This window comes from Schistocerca gregaria, chromosome 3 (genome assembly GCF_023897955.1).
Source record: "Schistocerca gregaria isolate iqSchGreg1 chromosome 3, iqSchGreg1.2, whole genome shotgun sequence".
Lineage (NCBI taxonomy): Eukaryota > Metazoa > Arthropoda > Insecta > Orthoptera > Acrididae > Schistocerca > Schistocerca gregaria.
Genome location: NC_064922.1, coordinates 846545277 through 846568576, shown reverse-complemented (window position 1 = coordinate 846568576; position 23300 = coordinate 846545277). Strand labels below are relative to the sequence as shown.

Below are 23300 nucleotides of genomic sequence, written 5' to 3'. Positions count from 1 at the left end.
CCCAAAGATAGGGCCACGGTTACTACATACCGATAACCGCCGCTGCTGCCACTAGCGGACAGGCAACGCTTGCGAAACCAAGTGGCGCCAGTCAACACGAGAAGACGGCAAACAACCGCAACCATGTCAGCTTGACGATAAGGTCTGGCCTCCTACAGAGGACGGAAACCTACAACAGCACCAATGCGAGCTGCAGCATGGCTGACGCAATACACTAATAATATATGAAGCAAGCAACGTATAGGTAATCTAAATGGTAGGTGCCTAACAAAATACAAAATATCTCAAAAACACTGGCAAACATGAGACAAAAGAACAGCGCAATTAATCTGCAAACAATATGACAGAAAGCGCGTTGTATGCACATCGCAAGCCAGCCACTCTTCTCAGTAACGTAGCGAATGTATCAGAAATAGCCACAGTCGATATCAAAACACCAAAGAAGACCTTTGTGTCACAACACCCGACCAGAGTAATGACGTAAATATCAAATAGACATGGGAAACCGGATGCTGCAACAGACCACAAATGTTAGGCGACAGCCAAGTTCAAAGTAGGCGTTGTGGCGCCGATAACACTGCCATGGTGAGGCTGCCGTCTTCCAGCAATGTTCTACATCTACGTCTACATCCATACTCCGCAAGCCAACTGACGGTGTATGGCGGAGGGTACCTTGAGTACCACTATCGGTTCTCCCTTCTGTTCCAGTCTCGTATTGTTCGTGGAAAGAAGGATTGTCGGCATGTCTCTGTGTGGGCTCTAATCTCTCAGATTTTTATCCTCATAGTCTCTTCGCGAGATATACGTAGCAGGGAGCAATATACTGCTTGACTCTTTGGTGAAGGTCTGTTCTCGAAACTTCAACAAAAGCCCGTATAGAGATACTGAGCGTCTCTCCTGCAGAGTCTTCCACTGGAGTTTATCTACCATCTCCGTAATGCTTTCGCGATTACTAAATGATTCTGTTACGAAGTGCGCTGCTGTCCGTTGGATCTTCTCTATCTCTTCTATCAACCCTATCTGGTACCGATCCCACACTGCTGAGCAGTATTCAAGCAGTGGACGAACAAACGTACTGGAACCTACTTCCTTTGTTTTCGGATTGCATTTCCTTAGGATTCTCCCAATGAATCTCAGTCTGGCATCTGCTTTACCAACGATCAACGTTATATGATCATTCCATTTTAAATCACTCCTAATGCGTACTCCCAGATAATTTATGGAGTTAACTGCTTCCAGTTGCTGACCTGCTATATTGAAGCAAAATGATAAGGTATCTTTCTTTCTATTTATTCGCAGCACATTACACTTGTCTACATTGAGATTCAATTGCCATTCCCTGCACCATGCGTCAATTCGCTGCAGATCCTCCAGCATTTCAGTACAATTTTCCATTGTTACAACCTCTCCATATACCACAGAATCATCCGCAAAAGACTCAGTGAACTTCCTATGTCATCCACAAGGTCATTTGTGTATAGTGTGAATAGGAACGATCCTACGGCACTCCCCTGCAGTACACCTGAAATCACTCTTACTTCGGAAGACTTCTCTCCATTGAGAATGACATGCTGTGTTCTGTTATCTAGGAATTCTTCAATCCAATCACACAATTGGTCTGATAGTCCATATGCTCTTACTTTGTTCATTAAACGACTGTGGGGAACTGTATCGAACACCTTGAGAAAGTCAAGAAACACGGCATCTACCTGTGAACCCGTGTCTATGGTCCTCTGAGTCTCGTGGGAGAATAGCGCGAGCTGGGTTTCACACGACCCTCTTTCTCATAATTCTACAACTGATCGCCGTTAGAGATATAGTTCTGCACAACTGTTCGGCGTCCCTTCTTGAAAACGGGGATGACCTGTGCCCTTTTCCAATCCTTTGGAACGCTACGCTCTTCTAGAGACCTACGGTACACCGGTGCAAGAAGGATGGCAAATTACTTCGCGTACTCTGTGTAATATCGAACTGGTATCCCATCAGGTCCAGCGGCCTTTCCTCCTTTGAGCGATTTTAATTGTTTCTCTATCCCTCTGTCGTCTATTTCGATATCTACCATTTTGTCATCTGTGCGACAATTTAGAGAAGGAAATACAGTGCAGTCTTCCTTTGTGAAACAGCTTTGGAGAAAGACATTTACTATTTCGGTCTTTAGTCTGTCATCCTCTGTTTCAGTACCATTTTGGTCAGAGGGTGTATGGACATTTTGTTTTGATCCACCTACGGCTTTGACATCAGACCAAAATTTCTTAGTACTTTGTGCCAAGCCAGTACATAGAATTTTACTTTCGAATTCACTGAACGCCTCTCACATAGCCCTTCTCAAACTACATTTCGCTTCGCGTAATTTTTGTTTGTCTGCAAGGCTTTGGCTATGTTTATGTTTGGTGTGAAGTTCCCTTTGCTTCCGCAGCAGTTGGTGTACCACGGTGGCTCGTTTCCATCTCTTACGATCTTGCTTGGAACATACTCATCTAACGCATATTGTACGATGGTTTTGAACTTTTTCCACTGATCCTCAACACTATCTGTACTTGAGACAAAACTTTTGTGTTGAGCCGTCAGGTACTCTGTAATCTGCTTTTTGTCACTTTTGCTAAACAGAAAAATCTTCCTACCTTTTTTAATATTTCTATTTACGGCTGAAATCATCGATGCAGCAACCACTTTATGTTGGACCAACGTGCAGCGCCCACACTTCCCCAGTCAACACGCACCTCCAACTGCCACTGCTGAGAAAGAGCTTATCTCCTTGCCACTGCTATTGACTCGTGCACTCTTGCTGCGAAGAGTCCATTGGTCTCCCAGCAACGGGCCAGACGCATGGCTACAGTAGAGACTATCAGTACTAGTCCTAAAGCCATTATTTCTTCTCCCGAGAGACGCTTGCCCACAGTTTTAATTGTTCGTCGATATCCTGGACTGGGACGGAGCTGACGTCTGACTTTCTACTGGCCGTAGATCTTGGGATCCTCCTAGCCACACGATTACCACAACATTACGCAAATAGTTCATAGAGACACGTGTTACGTGTGGAGGAGCATTGTCCTATTGAAAAATGGCACCATGAAACTGCTGCATGACAGGTGACACATCACGACAAGGGATTTTTGGTACTGCTGTGCCGTCAGCCTTCTGACAGTTAGTACCAGCTGAGACCTGAAGCCATATCGCTGGCTCCCCACACTATGACGACAAGAGTAACGCTGCTGTGTCTCTCCAATACGTTGGAATAATGCGCCGTACTCCCGAGGGTGGTCATTCGTGGTATATCTACATTGATACTCTACAAATCATGTGTCTGACAGAGAGTTCATCGAACCACCTTCACAATTCTCTATTACTCCAATCTCGTATAGCGCGCGGAGAGAACGAACACCTATGCCTTTCCGTACGAACTCTAATTTCCCTTATTTTATCAGGGTGATCGGCGTCAACAAAATATTTCGCATTCGGAGGAGAATGTTGGTGATTGTAATTTCGTGCGAAGATTGTTCCGCGACGAGAAACGCCTTTGTTTTAATGACGTCCATCACAAATCTTGTACTACTTCATTGACACTCTCTCCCCTGTTTCCCGATAATACAAAACGAGCTGCCCTTATTTGAACTTTTCCGATGGGCTCCGTAAATCCTATCCGGTAACGATCCCACACCGAGGAGCAGTACACTAAAAGAGTAGTGTAGGCAGCCTCCATAGTAGATCTGTTACATTTTCTAAGTGTCCTATCAATAAAACGCAGTCTTTGGTTAGCCTTCCTCACAACGTTTTCTACGTGTTCCTTACAATTTAAGTTTTCGTAATTATAATAGCTAGGTGTCTAGTTGAAATTATGCCTTTAGATTAGACTGATTTATGGTTTAACCGAAGTTTAACAGATTCCTTTTAGCACTCACGTGGATGACCTCACACTTTTCTTTATTTAGGGTCAATTTCCAATTTTAGCACCATACAGATATCTTTTCTAAATCGTTTTCCAATTTGTTTTGACCGTCTCATGACTTTAGTAGTCGACAAACGACGTTATTTGCAAACAACCTAAGACGGCTGCTCAGATTGTCTCCCAAACCGTTTTTATAGATAAGGAACAGCAAAGGGCCTATAACACCACCTTGGGGAACGCCAGAAATTGAAGCGCCGAAATTAGTAGCTACAAAATAAATAAAATCATAAGGACGGTTGTAGGCGTTCCATTTTCCACAATACTCACTTTTGGTTGCAGATGTGGTCGGCCAGAACCTTGACTATGTGTATGGCCACTTTCACGTTCCCGTGTAGTAGAACACTGAGCCACTGTCGTATCCAAACGCCCCACAAACCTAGATATTTCACGATTTGACCAGCCTACGAAACGGAGTCCCAAAATGAGATCTGTAAGTTGACTTAAAACTTCCTTGAACTTGGGGCGTTTGCCTTTCTCGAGCCAGTGATGTACTGGCGAAAGGAAAGCTGTGAGGCTGTGTCGTGAGTCGTGCCTGGGTAGCTTAGTGCGTAGATCACTTTCCTCACGTAAGACAAACGTCCCCAGTTCTAGTCACAGCTTTAAATCTGCCATCAAGTTGAAAATCAGCACTCAATCCGCTACAGAGTGAAAATTCATTCTGGAAACAATGTCTGAGGTTGTGACTAAGTGACGTCTCCGCCTTATCACCTTTTCAAGTAGCGCTACTCCTGAGAGGTGTGCAGGAGAACTGCCGTGAACTCTGGAAACCAGAAATACAAGGAATGTCAGAGGCAACGCTGTGAGGGTGGGTTGCGGTTTGTGCCTGGATACCTGAGCTGGTGGAGCATTTTCTCGTGAGAGGGAAAGGTGCCGGGTTCGATTGCTTTCCTCGCACACACAATTTCGCTCTGCCTAAAAGTTTCAAATCTGTGCGTATACCGCAACATAGCGAAAATTCATTTTGGAAATACATATACACAATACATATTCACTTGAAACCTCCCCTAAGAAAAATTAATCAATTACTGTGCTGATAAACCTCTTACGTTATTTGAGTACTTCTTCCTTTTTTCTTTTTTTTTTTTTTTTAGTGCAACGCAGTCTGACTTTCAATAATTCCTACAAAAGAATGGTCCTGACTACTATAACTTATACTTTCATGAATCACTTACCTCCCAAAAATCTTCGTTACTCAAACTACTGCAATACAGAGTGCACCAATACTGCCAGCTGAATAAAAGATTCTAATTACTGAAGATACTAACTACTGATAGGCATAGTTAGCAAATGAAAGATTTTGATAGAGAAAAAACAATGAATTTACCTTAATAATGTTCAAAAGTCATTACAAATTCACTCTTTCTGATGCACACACGTCCAGATCGTCCGCTCTCAAGACTCTGTCATCTCTCTTCCCACATCCACCACTGCTGGCGGCTCACCTCCAGCTGCACAACGCTACGCGCTGTTCACATCCAACAGCCCAACACTACAATAGCAAATATTCCAACAATGCAAAGCAGCCACAGACTTCACACAGCACAGTCAGTGATTTTCATATAGAGCGCTCTGTGGCGTTACCAACATGGAAACCTAAATAGCCTACTTACACGCTTCTCCCTGCAATCTACGGTGGCTGTAGACTATGATACCTAAATCACTGTAGAGCGCTTGAATTGTAGCAGCTGCTGCACCAAATACATCAGTACAAAATATTAGGAAAAGTATTTGGCAAGATCTGTTAGCAGTCTTTATAGTGTGAAAAGCAGTGCAGATCTCTTACTCGCACTAGAAACTATTGGCAAGGAAGTGGCTCAGTTCGCCTGGTAGACCTTCCCATCCATGAACGACAGAGGAACATACGGGAAAAATGTACTGGTAGACTAAATACTCCCGGCCCCTCACCGCAACGGCGGCTTGGAGACTACAGACGTGCAGTAGAGATAACATACGCTCCCCTTCGCCGACAAACACAGCATCCCATTCCCACGGATGTATTTCCTCGCACGCTGACAAGCAGATAGTCACCTGCTTGAGTGTGGCAGCGATGAAGATGGTGAAGATGGTGATGCCGCTGTAGTACGTGGCCACCAGCCCAGCGTTCACGAACCACCTGCAAAATCAACACAGCCGCTCTCACTAACCAAATGCAACTGTGCACTGGCACCCACCGCAAAGCAAATCACAGCTTACTGAATCAGATACTGCACTTACCTTCGTACTACCTGTTGGGACAAATAAAAGTGGCCCGGAGTACAGATTTCCAGGATACCAAGAAACACAGCGAAGGAAAGGAAATACAGTGCTAACATGACTATAACAGATGTTGAAAGTTACCACCTTTCATCTCTTGCCACTTCTACACCCTGGTCAACGAGTCGTTGAAGGAAGATCGCTGCTGGACTGCTGGAATTGCTTCAGCCTCAGCCGAAACGTTCTGCTGCAGTTCTTGAAGACTACTAGTGTTGATGCGATACACCTTGGACTTGAGGGCTGCCAACTCAAAGAGACATATCAGCTGTCTAGTGTGACCACCCATGGCCGCGACCATACTGACTTCTGCTAGCGACTCTGTGAGACGTGAAGATTGTGTAAATGTACTCCAAGGTTCGGCCGGCTGTATGGGCAGTTGCTCCATTCTGCTGTAAGTAACTGTAGGTCTTTCCCTCCCCCGTTAATGCTACGACAAATGGTTTCAAAATGATGGATATGAAACTCGCCGAATCTCCGGGTCACTTTCATTTCCTCCAGTCAGTATATAACTCCTCTTCTTTTTAACTAGTGGATGTATAATGTTTGACTAAAACATAACCGAACTTCTTTTTTAGTAGACAAAGAGCGTGGGCCTCGAGTTCAGTGGGCGGCTGTGACATCTCCACTCTCCATTTCCCATTCGCCTACCACCGCTCAGTCGGGGTATGGTCTTCGTTTCTGTCAGACCGTGTACAACACCCTCAGTGGCATTGTAGCGAGAAGTACTTCTCTAGGCGGTATCACTAACCTGGTGTCTTGCTGCTTCGTTATGTCCCTCGTCGCACAGTGGTAGCGCTCAGTCGCCAGGTTCCCAGTAGGTGGTGATCCAGTAGAAGTGGAGTGTTTAGGGATGCCAGTTGTCAATTGTCAACAACGTTTGTACTATACTTGTTTTAATACCGAAATTGCTTTGTCACACACGTCACATAATCAGAATTTGCAATATGACGGCTCTGGGCTACGCCGTTATATTCGACCCTTTACACACATTAACGCCGTGTTCTGACTTTGCGTAATGATAGACACTGCCCACGACACGTGGCGTTCTTATAAATAATAACATCACTTTATATCTCGCAATATCCACTCGCGACCGTTCTTTTAGAGCCGCCCGGTCACTCGACCATGCATTTTGCACGGCTCCTTGCGACTAACTCGCCCCGAAGGACAAGAGAGACCTCCCTTTCTCCCTCAGCCAAACTTTCAGCCAACGGGCGTTCAGATCACTGTTGCTAGGCGGATCTGACGTCACGTTTGTAGACACTGTGACGGAAGTTTGTCTCGGAACACTGTCTCAGATTGTAGGATCCTACTCCAGAATAGTCGGTTCTTATTCTTACTAAGGTTGCACACCATTGCCTCCTATGATTTCATCTCTAATGCTCCTTGCTGAGGCTTAATTGTTAAATTTACATGTAACCTGGCTGCTACTGAGAATTCCCGATCGCATAAATATGCATAATAAACACGTGAAGGGAAGGCACAGATGTATTACAAGTGTATCTGCAGCCCATAGAAATAAAGTTGTGTTGAAGGGGCAACGAATGAATGTGAAATTTTAAAGAGTTGTGAACGTCCACCACACGGACTCATTCTTTGTTGAAACGAGTGTACTATGATGAGTTTCTTTCACACTCTCAAACATTAGAGTGGTTCAAGCGGTTCAAAGAAGAGATTAAAGATGATTCACGTCTAGGGAGACGAGCGACGTCAACAACGGACGAAAACATTGGAAAAGGATGGCTGGTTTGGAGGAGGGGACCAAACAGCGATGTCATCGGATCCATCGGAATAGGGAAGGCAGGGGAAGAGAGTCGGCCGTGCCCTTTCAAAGAAACCATTCCGGCATTTGCCTGAAACGATTTAGGGAAATCACGGAAGATCTACATCAGGCTGGGCGGAAGCGGGATTGGTCCGTCGTCCTCCAAAATATGGGTCCAGTGTGCTAACCACTGCGCCACCTCGCCCGGTAAACACTGAAAAAGCGGAGTTTCAACTAGAAAATACTGTAGGCTATATATTCGTATGGTTGTCGATATTGTGAGAATCGACTGAGAACCATTTTCACGTGAGGAAAGTTTATTCAAAGATGGTCTCAGCGAACCTGATTCCTGGACAAAACGACTCCAAATGAACAGTTGTGCTGGCACTGGGGAAACCTTCAAACAGTATCTTAAATTTTTTGAGAAAGTAATAAGATGTGATGAATCCTGGTTTACCAGTATGATCGGGGAAATAAGTGCCGATCAGTTCACAGGAAAAGCCCCAGTTCAACGAAACGGAAGAAGATTCGAATGTCAAAATCAAAATTCAAATCAATTCGATTGTGTTTTTTTGACCTTTGTGGAAATGAAAACGGCAGGAAACCGATCTATAAATGAGGTGTATCACCTTGATGCCGCATCTAAGCTCCGTGAACGAGTAAGAGGAGAGGGACCTGTGTTGTGGAAAAACAACGGTCTGAGACCGTTCAAGCCGTGAAAAATAAGGCTACAGAGATCGCGAACATGCTTTCAAAAGATAGCTTCCAACACTGCTTTTAAAAGGGGAAAATTCGATTGAGCGGTGTTAGGAGCATAGAGGGGAGTATTTTGAAACGGATAGTGTCAATGGAGAAGTGAAAATAAAAATTGATATATTCCTAAATCGTTTACTTTTGAGCCAAACCTCGTGTTATAATTAACAGCGAAAACTGACGTAAGTGAAAGTATTCTATAATACATTGGTGTGCAAAACGTATGATGTGTCACTGTCGAGTTACATAGCTCTACGAAACTTGGACCACCCACAAAAAGAACTGCTAGAGAATAACACAGAAGGTAACTACCAGAAATACGCATTAAGACGAACAGGAATGACACTTTGATTCAAAGACAGTAATCGCACTCAAGTCACCACGATTTATGACGATCCTCTGAATATTATATCGTCTCAACATCTGCAACTTGCTGTTTGCCTTTCCATTTAGAAATTTTCAGAGACACACGCAGTGACACAGAGAGAACATTTAAATAATAATGGTAAAATGTTAAAACTCTAGCTCCCTGTTCTCATATTTCATCTTTGTTGTTACCTTGACTGGGGTTCTGTTCCTTTCCTACTACAAATAAAACCGAGTGCCGTTGATTTGTTAAAGAGCAGCAATGTTAAGAAAGAATAATACCGTTAGTATTGCTTGTTTTGCTTGTTAGAAGTGTGGTTCAAAGTAAACAGTAATGACGCCTCTGTGAGATAGCTATTTTGTTCCACAGTAGCCAGAGAGCCTGTTCATTACTACAATTTCACTGGAGTAACAGTAAACTAAATTTAGTTAATGTAAAACTGGAAAAACAAAGATTCTAGCTAAAACCATTAAAATTTTACACATTTGTGTTTCATGCTGTTAATCAAAGTGTTCTGTGTTGCCTTAATTTGTTGTTTATTTATTCATTAAAGTAACTTCCTAATTACTTAAGATAGGAAAATTCAGTGAAATTTACTGTAAAGGCCCGCATCTCCGGATCGTGTGGTAGCGTTCTCGCTTCCCACGCCCGGGTTCCCCGGTTCGATTCCCGGCGGGGTCAGGGATTTTCTCTGCCACGTGATGGGTAGGTGTTGTGTGATGTCCTTAGGTTAGTTAGGTTTAAGTAGTTCTAAGTTCTCGGGGACTGATGACCTAAGATGTTAATTCCCATAGTGCTCAGAGCCATTTTTTATTGTAAAATTGTGGGGCAACGCAATTCTTGCTATAATAAAAAGCTCTCAATGGCCGACCATATCGACAACAGTCATTTACTTTTCATTCAAAATTAATAATTTTGATTTTCATAATGAAACAGTTAACAACGTTCTCTCACTGTTATTTGTGCTGCATTGTACTGTTTGCCTGAGAGTAAATCTTCTTTTGGCACATCTTTGCTAAATAACCACGTAATTTTTACTGATCTGCTTATTGCTTTTTTAACGACAGGTACTGTTGAATAGGACTGACTACTGTTTAATTTTACAAATTAGTTCATTTGATGTTGCTTGGTGTTATTAGCATATTGTGGTACCTCTTTCTCCGTTTCGTCTTTACCGTGTATGACTGGACTGTTTGCATACTTTATTCAAAATTTAAGTAATCAGAGAGAACAGAAAGTTATTTGTAAGAATAACTTATCGCATAATTTTCCCCACTAATGACTTATTCGCATCAGAAATCATTGCATTAAAATTTTCTGATACAGTTAGCTCACGCTATCACGGTCAATGTTGTCGCATAGCCGTCTCCACAAGGAGAAGCATACACCATCTCTCATTATACAACACATATGACACTGCATGAAAAGCACACATTACATATATCTACACTCAGTAGATACATTTATTGCGCCGCTCTCATGCACCGTGTGGGTAAGAGCCGTTCTGTGCACAGAGAGAAAACCCTTTCAGATTAGGCGAGTAAGCAGCACCACGTTCTCTCCCTGACGGTAATAACAAACGACTATTTCTTTTTTTTTAATGTCAATCTACATTGCATTGTATAAGCTTCACCCTCCTACCAGACGATCTGCAGTCCTTTCTCACGGACGAGGCAAGGAAAGAGAGAAGTCGAAGGAAGGTTTCCGTTGCAATAGCTACAAGGACCAGTAGTATACCCACGACAGGTTCCAATCCACTGGGAAAAATTAGGTACGGTTTAAATAGAAACGGGAAAGGTCACGCGGGCTCTACGGTTACCTATAAGGATAGGGTATCATAGTTGGTAGCTCTAAATGTGACTATAAAGCCATAGAGCAGACCAAGCATCACATCATACAACAGTGTTCCTAGAGAACATTGAGTGGGACTCTAGATGCCAGAATAACGCTGTTAACTAGATATCTACTAGAGATATACACTGAAACGCTAAAGAAACTGGTATAGGCTAGCGTATTCACGTACAGAGACATGTAAACAAGCAGAATACAGCGTTACAAAAAGGTACGGCCAAACTTTCAGGAAACATTCCTCACACACAAATAATGAAAAGATATTATATGAACATGTGTCCGGAAACGCTTAATTTCCATGTTATAGCTCATTTTACTTTCGTCAGTATGTACTGTGCTTCCTCGATTCACCGCCAGTTGGCCCAATTGAAGGAAGGTAATGTTGACTTCGGTGCTTGAGTTGACATGCGACTCATTGCTGTACAGTACTAGCATCAAGCACATCAGTACGTAGCATTAACAGGTTAGTGTTCATCACGAACGTGGTTTTGCAGTCAGTACAGTGTTTACAAATGCGGAGTTGGCAGATGTCCATTTGATGTATGGATTAGCACGGGACAATAGCCGTGGCGCAGTACGTTTGTATCGAGACAGATTTCCAGAACGAAGGTGTCCCGACAGGAAGACGTTCGAAGCAATTGATCGGCGTCTTAGGGAGCACGGAACATTCCAGCATATGACTCGCGACTGGGGAAGACCTAGAACGACGAGGACACCTGCAATGGACGAGGCAATTCTTCGTGCAGTTGACGATAACCCTAATGTCAGCGTCAGAGAAGTTGCTGCTGTACAAGGTAACGTTGACCACGTCACTGTATGGAGTGTGCTACGGAAGAACCAGTTGTTTCCGTACCATGTACAGCGTGTGCAGGCACTATCAGCAACTGATTGGCCTCCACGGGTACACTTCTGCGAATGGTTCATCCTACAATGTGTCAATCCTCATTTCAGTGCAAATGTTCTCTTCACGGATGAGTCTTCATTCCAATGTAATCAAATTGTAAAATTTCACCATCCACATGTGTGGGCTGACGAGAATCCGCACGCAATTGTGCAATCACGTCATCAACACAGATATTGTGTGAACGTTTGGGCAGGCATTGTTGGTGATGTCTTGATTGGGCCCCATGTTCTTCCACCTATGCTCAATGGATCACGTTATCATGATTTTGTGCTGGTAGTACATGTGCCTTTATGACACAACATGTGGTTCATGCACGATGGAGCTCCTGCACATTTCACTCGAAATGTTCGTACGCTTCTCAACAACAGATTCGGTGACCGTTGGATTGGTAGAGGCGGACCAATTCCATGGCCTCCACGCTCTCCTGACCTCAACGCTCTTGACTTACATTTATGGGGGCATTTGAAAGCTCTTATCTACGCAACCCCAGTACCAAATGTAGAGATTCTTCGTGCTCGTATTGTGGACGGCTGTGACACAATTCGCCATTTTCCAGGCCTGCATCAGGGCATCAGGGATTCCATGCGGCGGAGGGTGGATGCATGTATCCTCGCTAACGGAGGACATTTTGAACATTTCCTGTAACAAAGTGTTTGAAGTCACGCTGGTACGTTCTGTTGCTGTGTGTCTCCATTCCATGATTAATGTGATTTGAAGAGAAGTAATAAAATGAGCTCTAACATGGAAAGTAAGCGTTTCCGGACACATGTCCACATAACATAGTTTCTTTCTTTGTGTGTGAGGAACGTTTCCTGAAAGTTTGGCCGTACCTTGTTGTAACACCCTGTATAAGACAACAAGTGTCTGGCACAGTTGTTAGACCGGTTACTGCTGCTTCAATGGCAGGTTATCAAGATTTAAATGAGTTTCAACTTGGCGTTATAGACGGCGCACGAACGATGGGACACAGCATCTCCTGGTCGGATGAGCCTCGTTTAAAATTTGTGTCGAGCGGATGGACGTGTACGTTTATGGAGACAACCTCATGAATCTATGGGCCCTGCAAATCAGCAAGGGACTGTACAAACTGGTGGAGGCTCTGTAATGGGTGGGACGTGTGCAAGTGGAGTGATATGGGACCCATGCTTCTTCTAGATACGACTCTGACAGGGGACAAGTACGTAAGCATTCAGTCTGACCGCGTGCATCCACTCATATCCATTGTGCATTCCGACGGACTTGGACATTGCAGCAGGACAATGCGACACCCCACAGGTCCAGAATTGCTACAGAGTGGCTCAAGGAACACTTTTTTTAGTTGAAACAGTTCTGCTAGCCTCCAAAGTCCCCAGACATGAGCATTATTGAGCGTGTAAATTCCTTCTCGCACTACTTCAGACAATAGTCGAGTGTATGCCACGTTGTGTTGCTGCACTTCTGCGTGTTCGCGGCGGTCCTACATGATGTCAGGCAGGTGTACCAGTTTCTTTGGCTCTTTTGTATATTTGTGAGTGTTGGATGCTGATGTAGAATTTGTGACTCGTAACTTTTTTGTGAAATACTGTAAAGAGAGGCGCTGAAGTCGCTCGTGGGTTGTCTCACAACCCTTTCTTTGTTTGTAATTTGTTAATTTTATTTTCTTCGTTTTCACGACTGAGGTACACTATGGATAAATTGAGTCCTAAACAGCGCCCAATAGTGACAGAACTTTATTTTGAAAATCAGAGATCGATCTTAGAAAGCGTGACACCGGCACATTAATCTACGCAACTATCCCCATAAGGCTTCCATTCTCCATCTGGTAGGACGCTTTCGGTGTCATTATTCAGTCTGCGACTGCCTAAGAACGAGTATCCGACGTTCGGCTCGACCTCTCGAAAAATTTCAACGAGTGAGTAACAACGTTAATGACAGCTCTGGAAATAGCAGCCGAAGATGTGTCGTTCAGCTTGGCCCGAACCGAAGGCCACTGCAAAGAATTTCAACGACGAAGTTGAAATTGTTCGCGAACAAAGTGCAATTGGTGCAGAGAGGTATAATCCCGCAGATTCAGAAGCTCGTCTCAGGCATACAAGTACGACTGATCAGGAACGGGTATACGTCAACAAACCAGCAACCATCGACCAGCTCGAAAACAATATGCGGGCCAAGATTAGTGAATAACAGCCAAATTTGAAAGACATACTTTTTCAAACGTAGTGTTCGTTTTTTGTTCTAAGTCATCAGTCTTCTGACTGGTTAGACCCGGCCCGCTACGAATTACTCTCCTGTGCCAACCTCTTCATCTCAGAATATCACTTGCAACCTACGTCTTCAGGTATTTGCTGGATGTATTCCACTCTCTGTCTTTCTCTTAAGTTTTTGCCCGCTAAAGCTCCCTCTAGTACAATGGAAGTCATTCCCTTATGTCTTAACATATGTCCTATCTGTTGTGGTTGGAAGGAGAGCCAACACCGTGTTACTAGAGGAGACCGAAAGGCACGCGTTTTAGCTCACACCAGCCTGCGTGAGGTCTGGAACAGGACAAGTAAATTAGAATTTAGAAACAGTGGACGTAGCTGGTGGAATACTTAGCTTTAATCCATTAATGACGAACGTCGGTCTTGACGGTACATGATTCAATAATATCAATAGAAACTGATAATGGCGCCTTGCTAGGTCCTAGCAAATAACGAAGCTGAAGGCTATGCTAACTATCGTCTCAGCAAATGAGAGCGTAGAAGTCAGTGAACAATCGCTAGCAAAGTCGGCTGTACAACTGGGGCGAATGCTAGGAAGTCTCTCTAGACCTGCCGTGTGGCGGCGCTCGGTCTGCAATTATTGATAGTGGCGACACGCGGGTCCGACGTATACTACCGGACGGCGACCGATTTAAAGGCTACCACCTAGCAAGTGTGGTGTCTGGCGGTGACACCACACTATCATCCTGTCATTTCTTCTTTGCAGCATATATTCCATTTCCCTCCTATTCTAAGCAGAACCTCCTCATTCCTTACCGCATCAGTCCACCTAATTTTCAACATTTCTCTGCCACATCTCAAATGCTTAGATTATCTTCTGTTCCAGTTTTCCCACAGTCCACGTTTCGTTACTATACGTACAATGTCAGACATTTCTTGCTTAAGTTAGGTCTATGTCTGATTACTAATAGAATTCTATCGGCCAGGAATGCCGTTTATGAGAGTGCTAGTCTGTTTTTGATGTCCTCTTTGCTACGTCCGTCATTGGATACATTGCTGCCTAGGTAGCAGAATTCCTTAACCTCGTCTACTTCGTGACCACCATCAGTCATGATGTTAAGTCTCTCACTATTCTCATTTCTGCTATTCCTGATTACTTTTGTCTTTCTTCAATTTACTCTCAATCCATATTCTGTGCTCATCATTCTATTCAGCAGATCATGGTATACTTCTACCCTTTCACTCAGGATAGCAATGTCATGAGCGAATCGTATGATTGATATCCTTTCTCCTTGAATTTTAATTCCATTCTAGAATCTTTCTTTTATTTCCATTATTGCTTCTTGAATGTACAGACTACATCCCCTTCTTACACCCTTTTTAATCCGAGCACTTCGTTCTTGGATGTCCAGCCTTATTATTCCCACTTTACCCTTGTACACTTTACATATAACCCGTCTCTCCCTATAGCTTACTCCAATTTTTCTCAGAATCTCGTACATCTTGCACCATTTAAAATTGTCGAACGCTTTTTCCAGGTCGACAAATCCTATGAAAGTGTCTTTATTTTCCTTTAATCTTCCTTCCATTATCAACTGCAACGTCAGAAGTGCCTCTCTGGTGCATTTTCCTTTCCTAAAGCCATATCGTACACAGGAATAATTAAATGCATTTGCGAACAAAACTTTTATACACTGTTCAAACCTATGCACGACTTCTAGACTTGCAGAGCTTAGTTCACTGTGAATAATAATAGGAGTATCTATTCCGTGTCTGAGATCACAGTGTGAAAGACAAACCTGCCACAAATCTTCTGACTAGACTCACCTGGCTACTGGAGCGAGCGGCCGCAGGCGGTCTGGCCCTGACGTGAAGGCGGCAGCAGCCGTGGAAGGGTAGTCCAGAGAAGGGAGCTTCAGCCGCCGGCACAGCCGCTGTGAACTCTCCACCTGCACATCACCAGCCACAGCAGTCAAGCCGAGGCACCCGAAGCAGCGTGGGCGACTGAGGGTCATACACAGTGTGGGTGAAACTAAAGCTGGCACGGAAAAAGAAAATATCCGATGCACCTTAAGGTAGGCTACCCCACTCGCACCACTTGCTTTAGGGTTCGATGATGTAAGCTGTGTTGTCTTTCTTAAGGTGCATCGGATATTTTCTTCTTCCGAGCCAGTTTTATTTTCCCCACATTACACATAGGGCGTACATTAATAACCTAAAAACTGCAGGGACGGATTCCTGACTGGAAAAAATGGTCGTATGAAGATTAGGCAGTGTGCATGCAATGACAACACATCATCCTGGAACACAGTTCAAGGCTGCATCGCATCCACGTCACAAGAGATTTTTAAAGTGGTTCCCATGCAATGCAACACACATCTGCAGCGGATAGGCACTTGGTGCAGGGAGTGGCAACTGACCCTTAACATAGACAAATGTAATGTATTGCGAATACATAGAAAGAAGGATCCTTTATTGTATTATCATATGATAGCGGAACAAACAGTGGTAGCAGTTACTTCTGTAAAATATCTGGGAGCATGCGTGCGGAACGATTTGAAGTGGAATGATCATATAAAATTAATTGTTGGTAAGGCGGGTGCCAGGTTGAGATTCATTGGGAGAGTCCTTAGAAAATATAGTCCATCAACAAAGGAAGTGGCTTACAAAACACTTGTTCGACCTATACCTGAGTATTGCTCATCAGTGTGGGATCCGTACCAGATCGGGTTGACGGAGGAGATAGAGAACATCCAAAGAAGAGCGGCGCGTTTCGTCACAGGGTTATTCGCTAAGCGTGATAGCGTTACGGAGATGTTTAGCAAACTCAAGTGGCAGGCTCTGCAAGAGAGGCGCTCTGCATCGTGGTGTAGCTTGCTGTCCAGGTTTCGAGAGGGTGCATTTCTGGATGAGGTATCGAATATGTTGCTTCCCCCTACTTATACCTCCCGACGAGATAACGAATGTAAAATTAGAGAGATTCGAGCGCGCACGGAGGCTTTCAGACAGTCGTTCTTCCGGCGAACGATACGCGACTGGAACAGAAAGGGAGGTAATGACAGTGGCACGTTAAGTGCCCTCCGTCACACGCCGTTGGGTGGCTTGCGGAGTATAAATGTAGATGTTGATGGATGATAGCAGTTCTTGCAAAGGTTGCTTCGACTGTAAAGAGGACTGATGACAAAACTCCCATAATTGTGATGGTCTGGAGCAAAAACCACTGACAAAATCTTTCTCGTAGAGGGAAATATGCTGGTGGTAATCATTCCACTCGTTGCAGGTGATACGGTTGATAGCCCTTGTCATGCAGGATACACATAATCGTACTTTGGCTTACAACACGTTGGTTGGCCACTTGCCTGGGGCTTGTACAAGTGTTTGTCTCTATATCCTGTAGAATTTGGTCCTTCTAATCTGGTACACGCACAGTCTGCCTCCTCCCTGCTCATTCATCTGTCTGAAAGGACCCGTGATCACACAAAACTCCCAAAGATGGCTTGAAGTGTCGCATGATGTGGTTGGTGTGTGTGAGGGTACCTATTTTTGGTATAGCTATATTGCCTGTCGACCGTTTCCATCTGCTTCGCAGTATACAATCACCATATAGCCTTGTTCCCGATATGAATACTGAACCATTCCACTACTTACAAGCCGGACGTGGTGACCGAGAGTTTCTAGGCGCTTCAATCCGGAACCGCGCTGCTGCTACGGTCGCAGGTCCGAATCCTGCCTCGGGCATGGATGTGTGTGTTGTCCTTAGGTTAGTTAGGTTTACGTAGCTCTACGTTCTAGGGGACTGATGACCTCAGAAGTTAAGTCCCATAGTGCTCAGAGCCATTTGAACGATTTTTTTGTACTGATGAGCTCCCATAGTGCTTAGAGCCTTTTGAACCATTTTTTACTACTTACAGTACTCTGCGTCTATCACACAGCCTGCAACACGACAGGAACACACGTAACGTATCAGAGGAACTGTCATTCGCCAGTGCCATCTACCATGGCAACGATGCATTTCCGGACACATATTCGTAGGACCCATTTTCCTCCATTTACAACCAGGAATATATCGCTGCATTATATCTGTTTTATAACGTTCACCCTGTATACTAAGCCTCGACCAATTTCTAAAAAATAAAGGATTCATCTACAAAATATGCACGTATGTTTACTTGTCAGTATACACTCCTGGAAATTGAAATAAGAACACCGTGAATTCATTGTCCCAGGAAGGGGAAACTTTATTGACACATTCCTGGGGTCAGATACATCACATGATCACACTGACACAACCACAGGCACATAGACACAGGCAACAGAGCATGCACAATGTCGGCACTAGTACAGTGTATATCCACCTTTCGCAGCAATGCAGGCTGCTATTCTCCCATGGAGACGATCGTAGAGATGCTGGATGTAGTCCTGTGGAACGGCTTGCCATGCCATTTCCACCTGGCGCCTCAGTTGGACCAGCGTTCGTGCTGGATGTGCAGACCGCGTGAGACGACGCTTCATCCAGTCCCAAACATGTTCAATGAGGGACAGATCCGGAGATCTTGCTGGCCAGGGTAGTTGACTTACACCTTCTAGAGCACGTTTGGTGGCACGGAATACATGCGGACGTGAATTGTCCTGTTGGAACAGCAAGTTCCCTTGCCGGTCTAGGAATGGTAGAACGATGGGTTCGATGACGGTTTGGATGTACCATGCACTATTCAGTGTCCCCTCGACGATCACCAGAGGTGTACGGCCAGTGTAGGAGATCGCTCCCCACACCATGATGCTGGGTGTTGGCCCTGTGTGCCTCGGTCGTATGCAGTCCTGATTGTGGCGCTCACCTGCACGGCGCCAAACACGCATACGACCATCATTGACACCAAGGCAGAAGCGACTCTCATCGCTGAAGACGACACGTCTCCATTCGTCCCTCCATTCACGCCTGTCGCGACACCATTGGAGGCGGGCTGCACGATGTTGGGGCGTGAGCGGAAGACGGCCTAACGGTGTGCGGGACCGTAGCCCAGCTTCATGGAGACGGTTGCGAATGGTCCTCGCCGATACCCCAGGAGCAACAGTGTCCCTAATTTGCTGGGAAGTGGCGGTGCGGTCCCCTACGGCACTGCGTAGGATCCTACGGTCTTGGTGTGCATCCGTGCGTCGCTGCGGTCCGGTCCCAGGTCGACGGGCACGTGCACCTTTCCCCGACCACTGGCGACAACATCGATGTACTGTGGAGACCTCACGCCCCACGTGTTGAGCAATTCGGCGGTACGTCCACCCGCCCTCCCGCATGCCCACTATACGCCCTCGCTCAAAGTTCGTCAACTGCACATACGGTTCACGTCCACGCTGTCGCGGCATGCTACCAGTGTTAAAGACTGCAATGGAGGTCCGTATGCCACGGCAAACTGGCTGATACTGACGGCGGCGGTGCACAAATGCTGCGCAGCTAGCGCCATTCGACGGCCAACAGCGCGGTTCCTGATGTGTCCGCTGTGCCGTGCGTGTGATCATTGCTTGTACAGCCCTCTCGCAGTGTCCGGAGCAAGTATGGTGGGTCTGACACACCGGTGTCAATGTGTTCTTTTTTTCCATTTCCAGGAGTGTATTTCAGCACATTTTCAGCACACTTTAGCGTAGCCTCCGTGTGTTTTGCAACATTGGAATCATTGAGAACAGCAGATCTGAATACAATATGAAACATATCTCTCTAAATAGCCGACGCTGCATCTCGGAGTTGAGCTCCTAGATTCTGTACATCTCTTACTCTTGTTTCTTACACGATTATGTTTATGTACGCCACAGAGGAAAAAATCGGAGAGTGTCAAATAAGCTAAACGCGAAGGGTAAAGTCTTGCTCAACCTCTGCCTGACCATCTCTCATGGCGAGTCTTCGATTTAGGAGCCGTTCTTGAGCGGAATTATGACCTGCTCTAATCTCTGTCACCAGTGGCTTCTTGTTGAAGTGTGGTTGCAGGAATTGCTCCAGCATATCATGGTAAACGTTTCCTGTAACTGTCTCTTCTGAAAAACTGAAAACTCCATAAACCGTAGTCTTTATGCAACCAAGTCACACAATTACTATTGGTCTGTCTGTTTCTCATTCAGTGCAATCGTGATTTGTCTTATTACCCAGTATGCGGCTGTTACATTTGTAAACTTTTCCTCGTGTGTGGAACGTGGTCTCGTCAGTAAACAAAATGTGATGCACGAGGTGTTCGTTGTGTGCAGTTCCTGTAAAATCGTGACACACAACTTGACGAGTTGAGTAATCTTCAGGGTCAAATTTGCAAAGCACTTGAGAGTGATAAGCTTCCTGCTTTAGCGTTAAGTGGGACACTTCCAGAATCGTTGATTTTGTCACGTCAGTCTCCTTGTGTAAATGACGAATTGATGCATTCGGACGTTTCTCGGTTGCTTCTCTGATCCACTGAACAGTCTCTTGTGGGATAGGAGGAATGTGATTCATAGGCGACGTTTACATTTCTTTGCAACTTATTGACAATTAACTGAATGTTTGCTCTTGTTGGTGCTTGCTTGTGAAATTTCCGACTGAGTGTCTGCCGCATCTCCGGATAAGATAAACCGCACAATCGAGCACTAACAACACCCACACGTTTTTGTCCCGAAAGCATTCTTCTTAAAATCCTGAAAAAATAGGCCCACGTTATCACAGAAAGGAATTATAATTATTTGTTCTTGAGCACTATGGGACTTACCATCTGATATCATTAGTCCCCTAGAACGTAGAACTACTTAAACCCAACTAACTTAAGGACATCACACACATCCATTCCCGAGGCAGGATTCGAACCTGCGACCGTAGCGGTAGAGCGGTTCCAGACTGAAGCGCCTATAACGGCTCGGCCACGCCGGGCGGCTATAATTATTTATTATGGAAATAAACAAGGAGGTTAAACAAAAATTTATTGATAGAAGAATGAGATGTGGTGAAAGAGATCTGACAAGTTAGGTAGATGTAGGGAGAGGGACAAAGGAAAACAATGTAGAGCTTAAGAAGAGATGTCAAAATCTCAAATGAGGGACAAATTTAGTAGCTCCTGGCATTATAGAACGGGGAAATCATTTTAATACAGCGCTAACAGAAGAGAGAACTGAGTGTAAGGACATAGAACTGGATTTCCGTGACAAATATAGATCCTAAACTACAGCAGAAGTTGGAAGATCTGTGCAAGAAAGGGAAAATAAAACTGACCCAGAAAAGAAATCCCGTGCATCTTAAAGTAGGCAAGACCACTCACAGCAGCTGCAAGAGGAGTCGGCCCGTACTTCAGTAACTCTGCTGTTACGTTTCCTGCTCGGGGAGATTTTCATTGAGAACCTGTTGCACCGCCTCCTCGCGGCTACTCACCAGAATGTGGACGCAGTGTGTGCAGATGTATCCCACCAGAGCGGTGCCCACGAGGCCCACAGCAAGCCCCGCGCTCCGGAAGGCCATCGGCATCGCCAGGATGCCCGAACCGAGACTGCACTTCAGTAGGTGCATCAGCGCGCCCATGTCCCTAGCAACAAAGGGTATCATTAACATACTACAGGGAGCAACATACATCAACACCGAACATTACGTACTCTACTGGCCACGAAGATGAAGTGTTACAGACGCGAAATGGCACAGACAGGAAGAAGATGCTGTGATATGCAAATTATTAGCTTTTCAGAACATTCAAACAAGTTTGGTGGCGGTGGCGAGGCGTACAACGTGCTGACATGAGAAAAGTTTCCAACCGATTTCTCATACACAAACAGCAGTTGACCGGGGTTGCCTGGTGAAACATCGTTGTGATGCGTCGTATAAGGAGGAGAAATGCGTCCAACACGTTTCCGACTTTGATAAAGGTCAAATTGTGGCCTACCGCAATTGCGGTATATCGTATCGCAACATAGCTGCTCGCGTTGGTCGAGGTCCAATGAGTGTTAGCAGAATATGGAATCGGTGGGTTCAGCAGGGTAATACGGAACGCCGTGCTGGATCCCAACAGCCTCGTATCACTAGCAGTCTAGATGACAGGCATCTTATCCTCATGGCTGTAACCTATCGTGCAGCCACGTCTCCATCCCTGAGTGAACACATGGGGACGTTTGCAAGACAACAACCATCTGCAAGAACAGTTCGACGACGTTTGCAGCAGCATGGACTATCAGCTCGGAGACCATGGCTGCGGTTACCCTTGACGCTGCATCCCACACTGGAGCGCCTGCGATGGTGTACTCAGCGACGAACCTGGGTGCACGAATGGCAAAACGTCATTTTTTCGGATGAATCCAGGTTCTGTTTACAGCATTATGATGGTCGCATCCGTGTCTGGCGACATCGCAGTGAACGCACATTAGAAGCGTGTATTCGTCATCGCCATACTGGCGTATCACCCGGCGTGATGGTATGGGGTGCCATTGGTTACACGTCTCGTTCACCTCTTGTTGGAATTGACGGCGCTTTGTACAGTGGACGTTACATTTAAGATGTGTTACGACCCGTGGCTCAACCCTTCATTTTATCCCTGCGAATAATGCACAACCGCATGTTGCAGGTGCAGTACAGGCCTTTCTGGATACAGAAAATGTTCCACTGCTCTCCTGGCCAGCACATTCCCCAGATCTCTCACCAATTGAAAACGTCTGGTCATTGGTGGCCAAGCAACTGGCTCGTCACAATACGCCAGTCACTATTCTTGATGAACTGTGGTATAGCGCTGAAGCGGCATGGGCAGCTGTACCAGTGCACGCCATCCAAGCTCTGTTTGACTCAATACCCAGGCGCATCAAGGCCGTTATTACTGCCAGATGTGGTTGTTCTGGGTACTGATTTCTCAGGATCTATGCACCCAAATTGCGTAAAAATGTAATGACACGTCAGGTCTATTATAATATATTTGTCCAATGAATACCTGTTTATCATCTGCATTTCTTCTTGGTGTAGCAATTTCAATGACCAGTAGTGTAGTTTCACAAGTACCTCATGAAATACACTCCTGGAAATTGAAATAAGAACACCGTGAATTCATTGTCCCAGGAAGGGGAAACTTTATTGACACATTCCTGGGGTCAGATACATCACATGATCACACTGACAGAACCACAGGCAAATAGACACAGGCAACAGAGTATGCACAATGTCGGCACTAGTACAGTGTATATCCACCTTTCGCAGCGATGCAGGCTGCTATTCTCCAATGGAGACGATCGTAGAGATGCTGGATGTAGTCCTGTGGAACGGCTTGCCATGCCATTTCCACCTGGCGCCTCAGTTGGACCAGCGTTCGTGCTGG

The 23300-nt window shown here is 45.2% G+C and overlaps 1 protein-coding gene across 1 annotated transcript in view; it reads right to left on the bottom strand.

The window, feature by feature from the left end:
* The window catches only part of LOC126354751 (proton-coupled amino acid transporter-like protein CG1139), a 150948-nt gene that overhangs the window by 25461 nt on the left and 102187 nt on the right, over positions 1 to 23300 (bottom strand). The window contains exons 4-6 of the mRNA XM_050004631.1: positions 21386 to 21536; positions 15844 to 15965; positions 5975 to 6059 (exon numbers count right to left, since the gene is read on the bottom strand). Coding sequence (XP_049860588.1) covers positions 5975 to 6059; positions 15844 to 15965; positions 21386 to 21536 — 358 coding nt within the window. The remainder of the gene's footprint in view (positions 1 to 5974; positions 6060 to 15843; positions 15966 to 21385; positions 21537 to 23300) is intronic.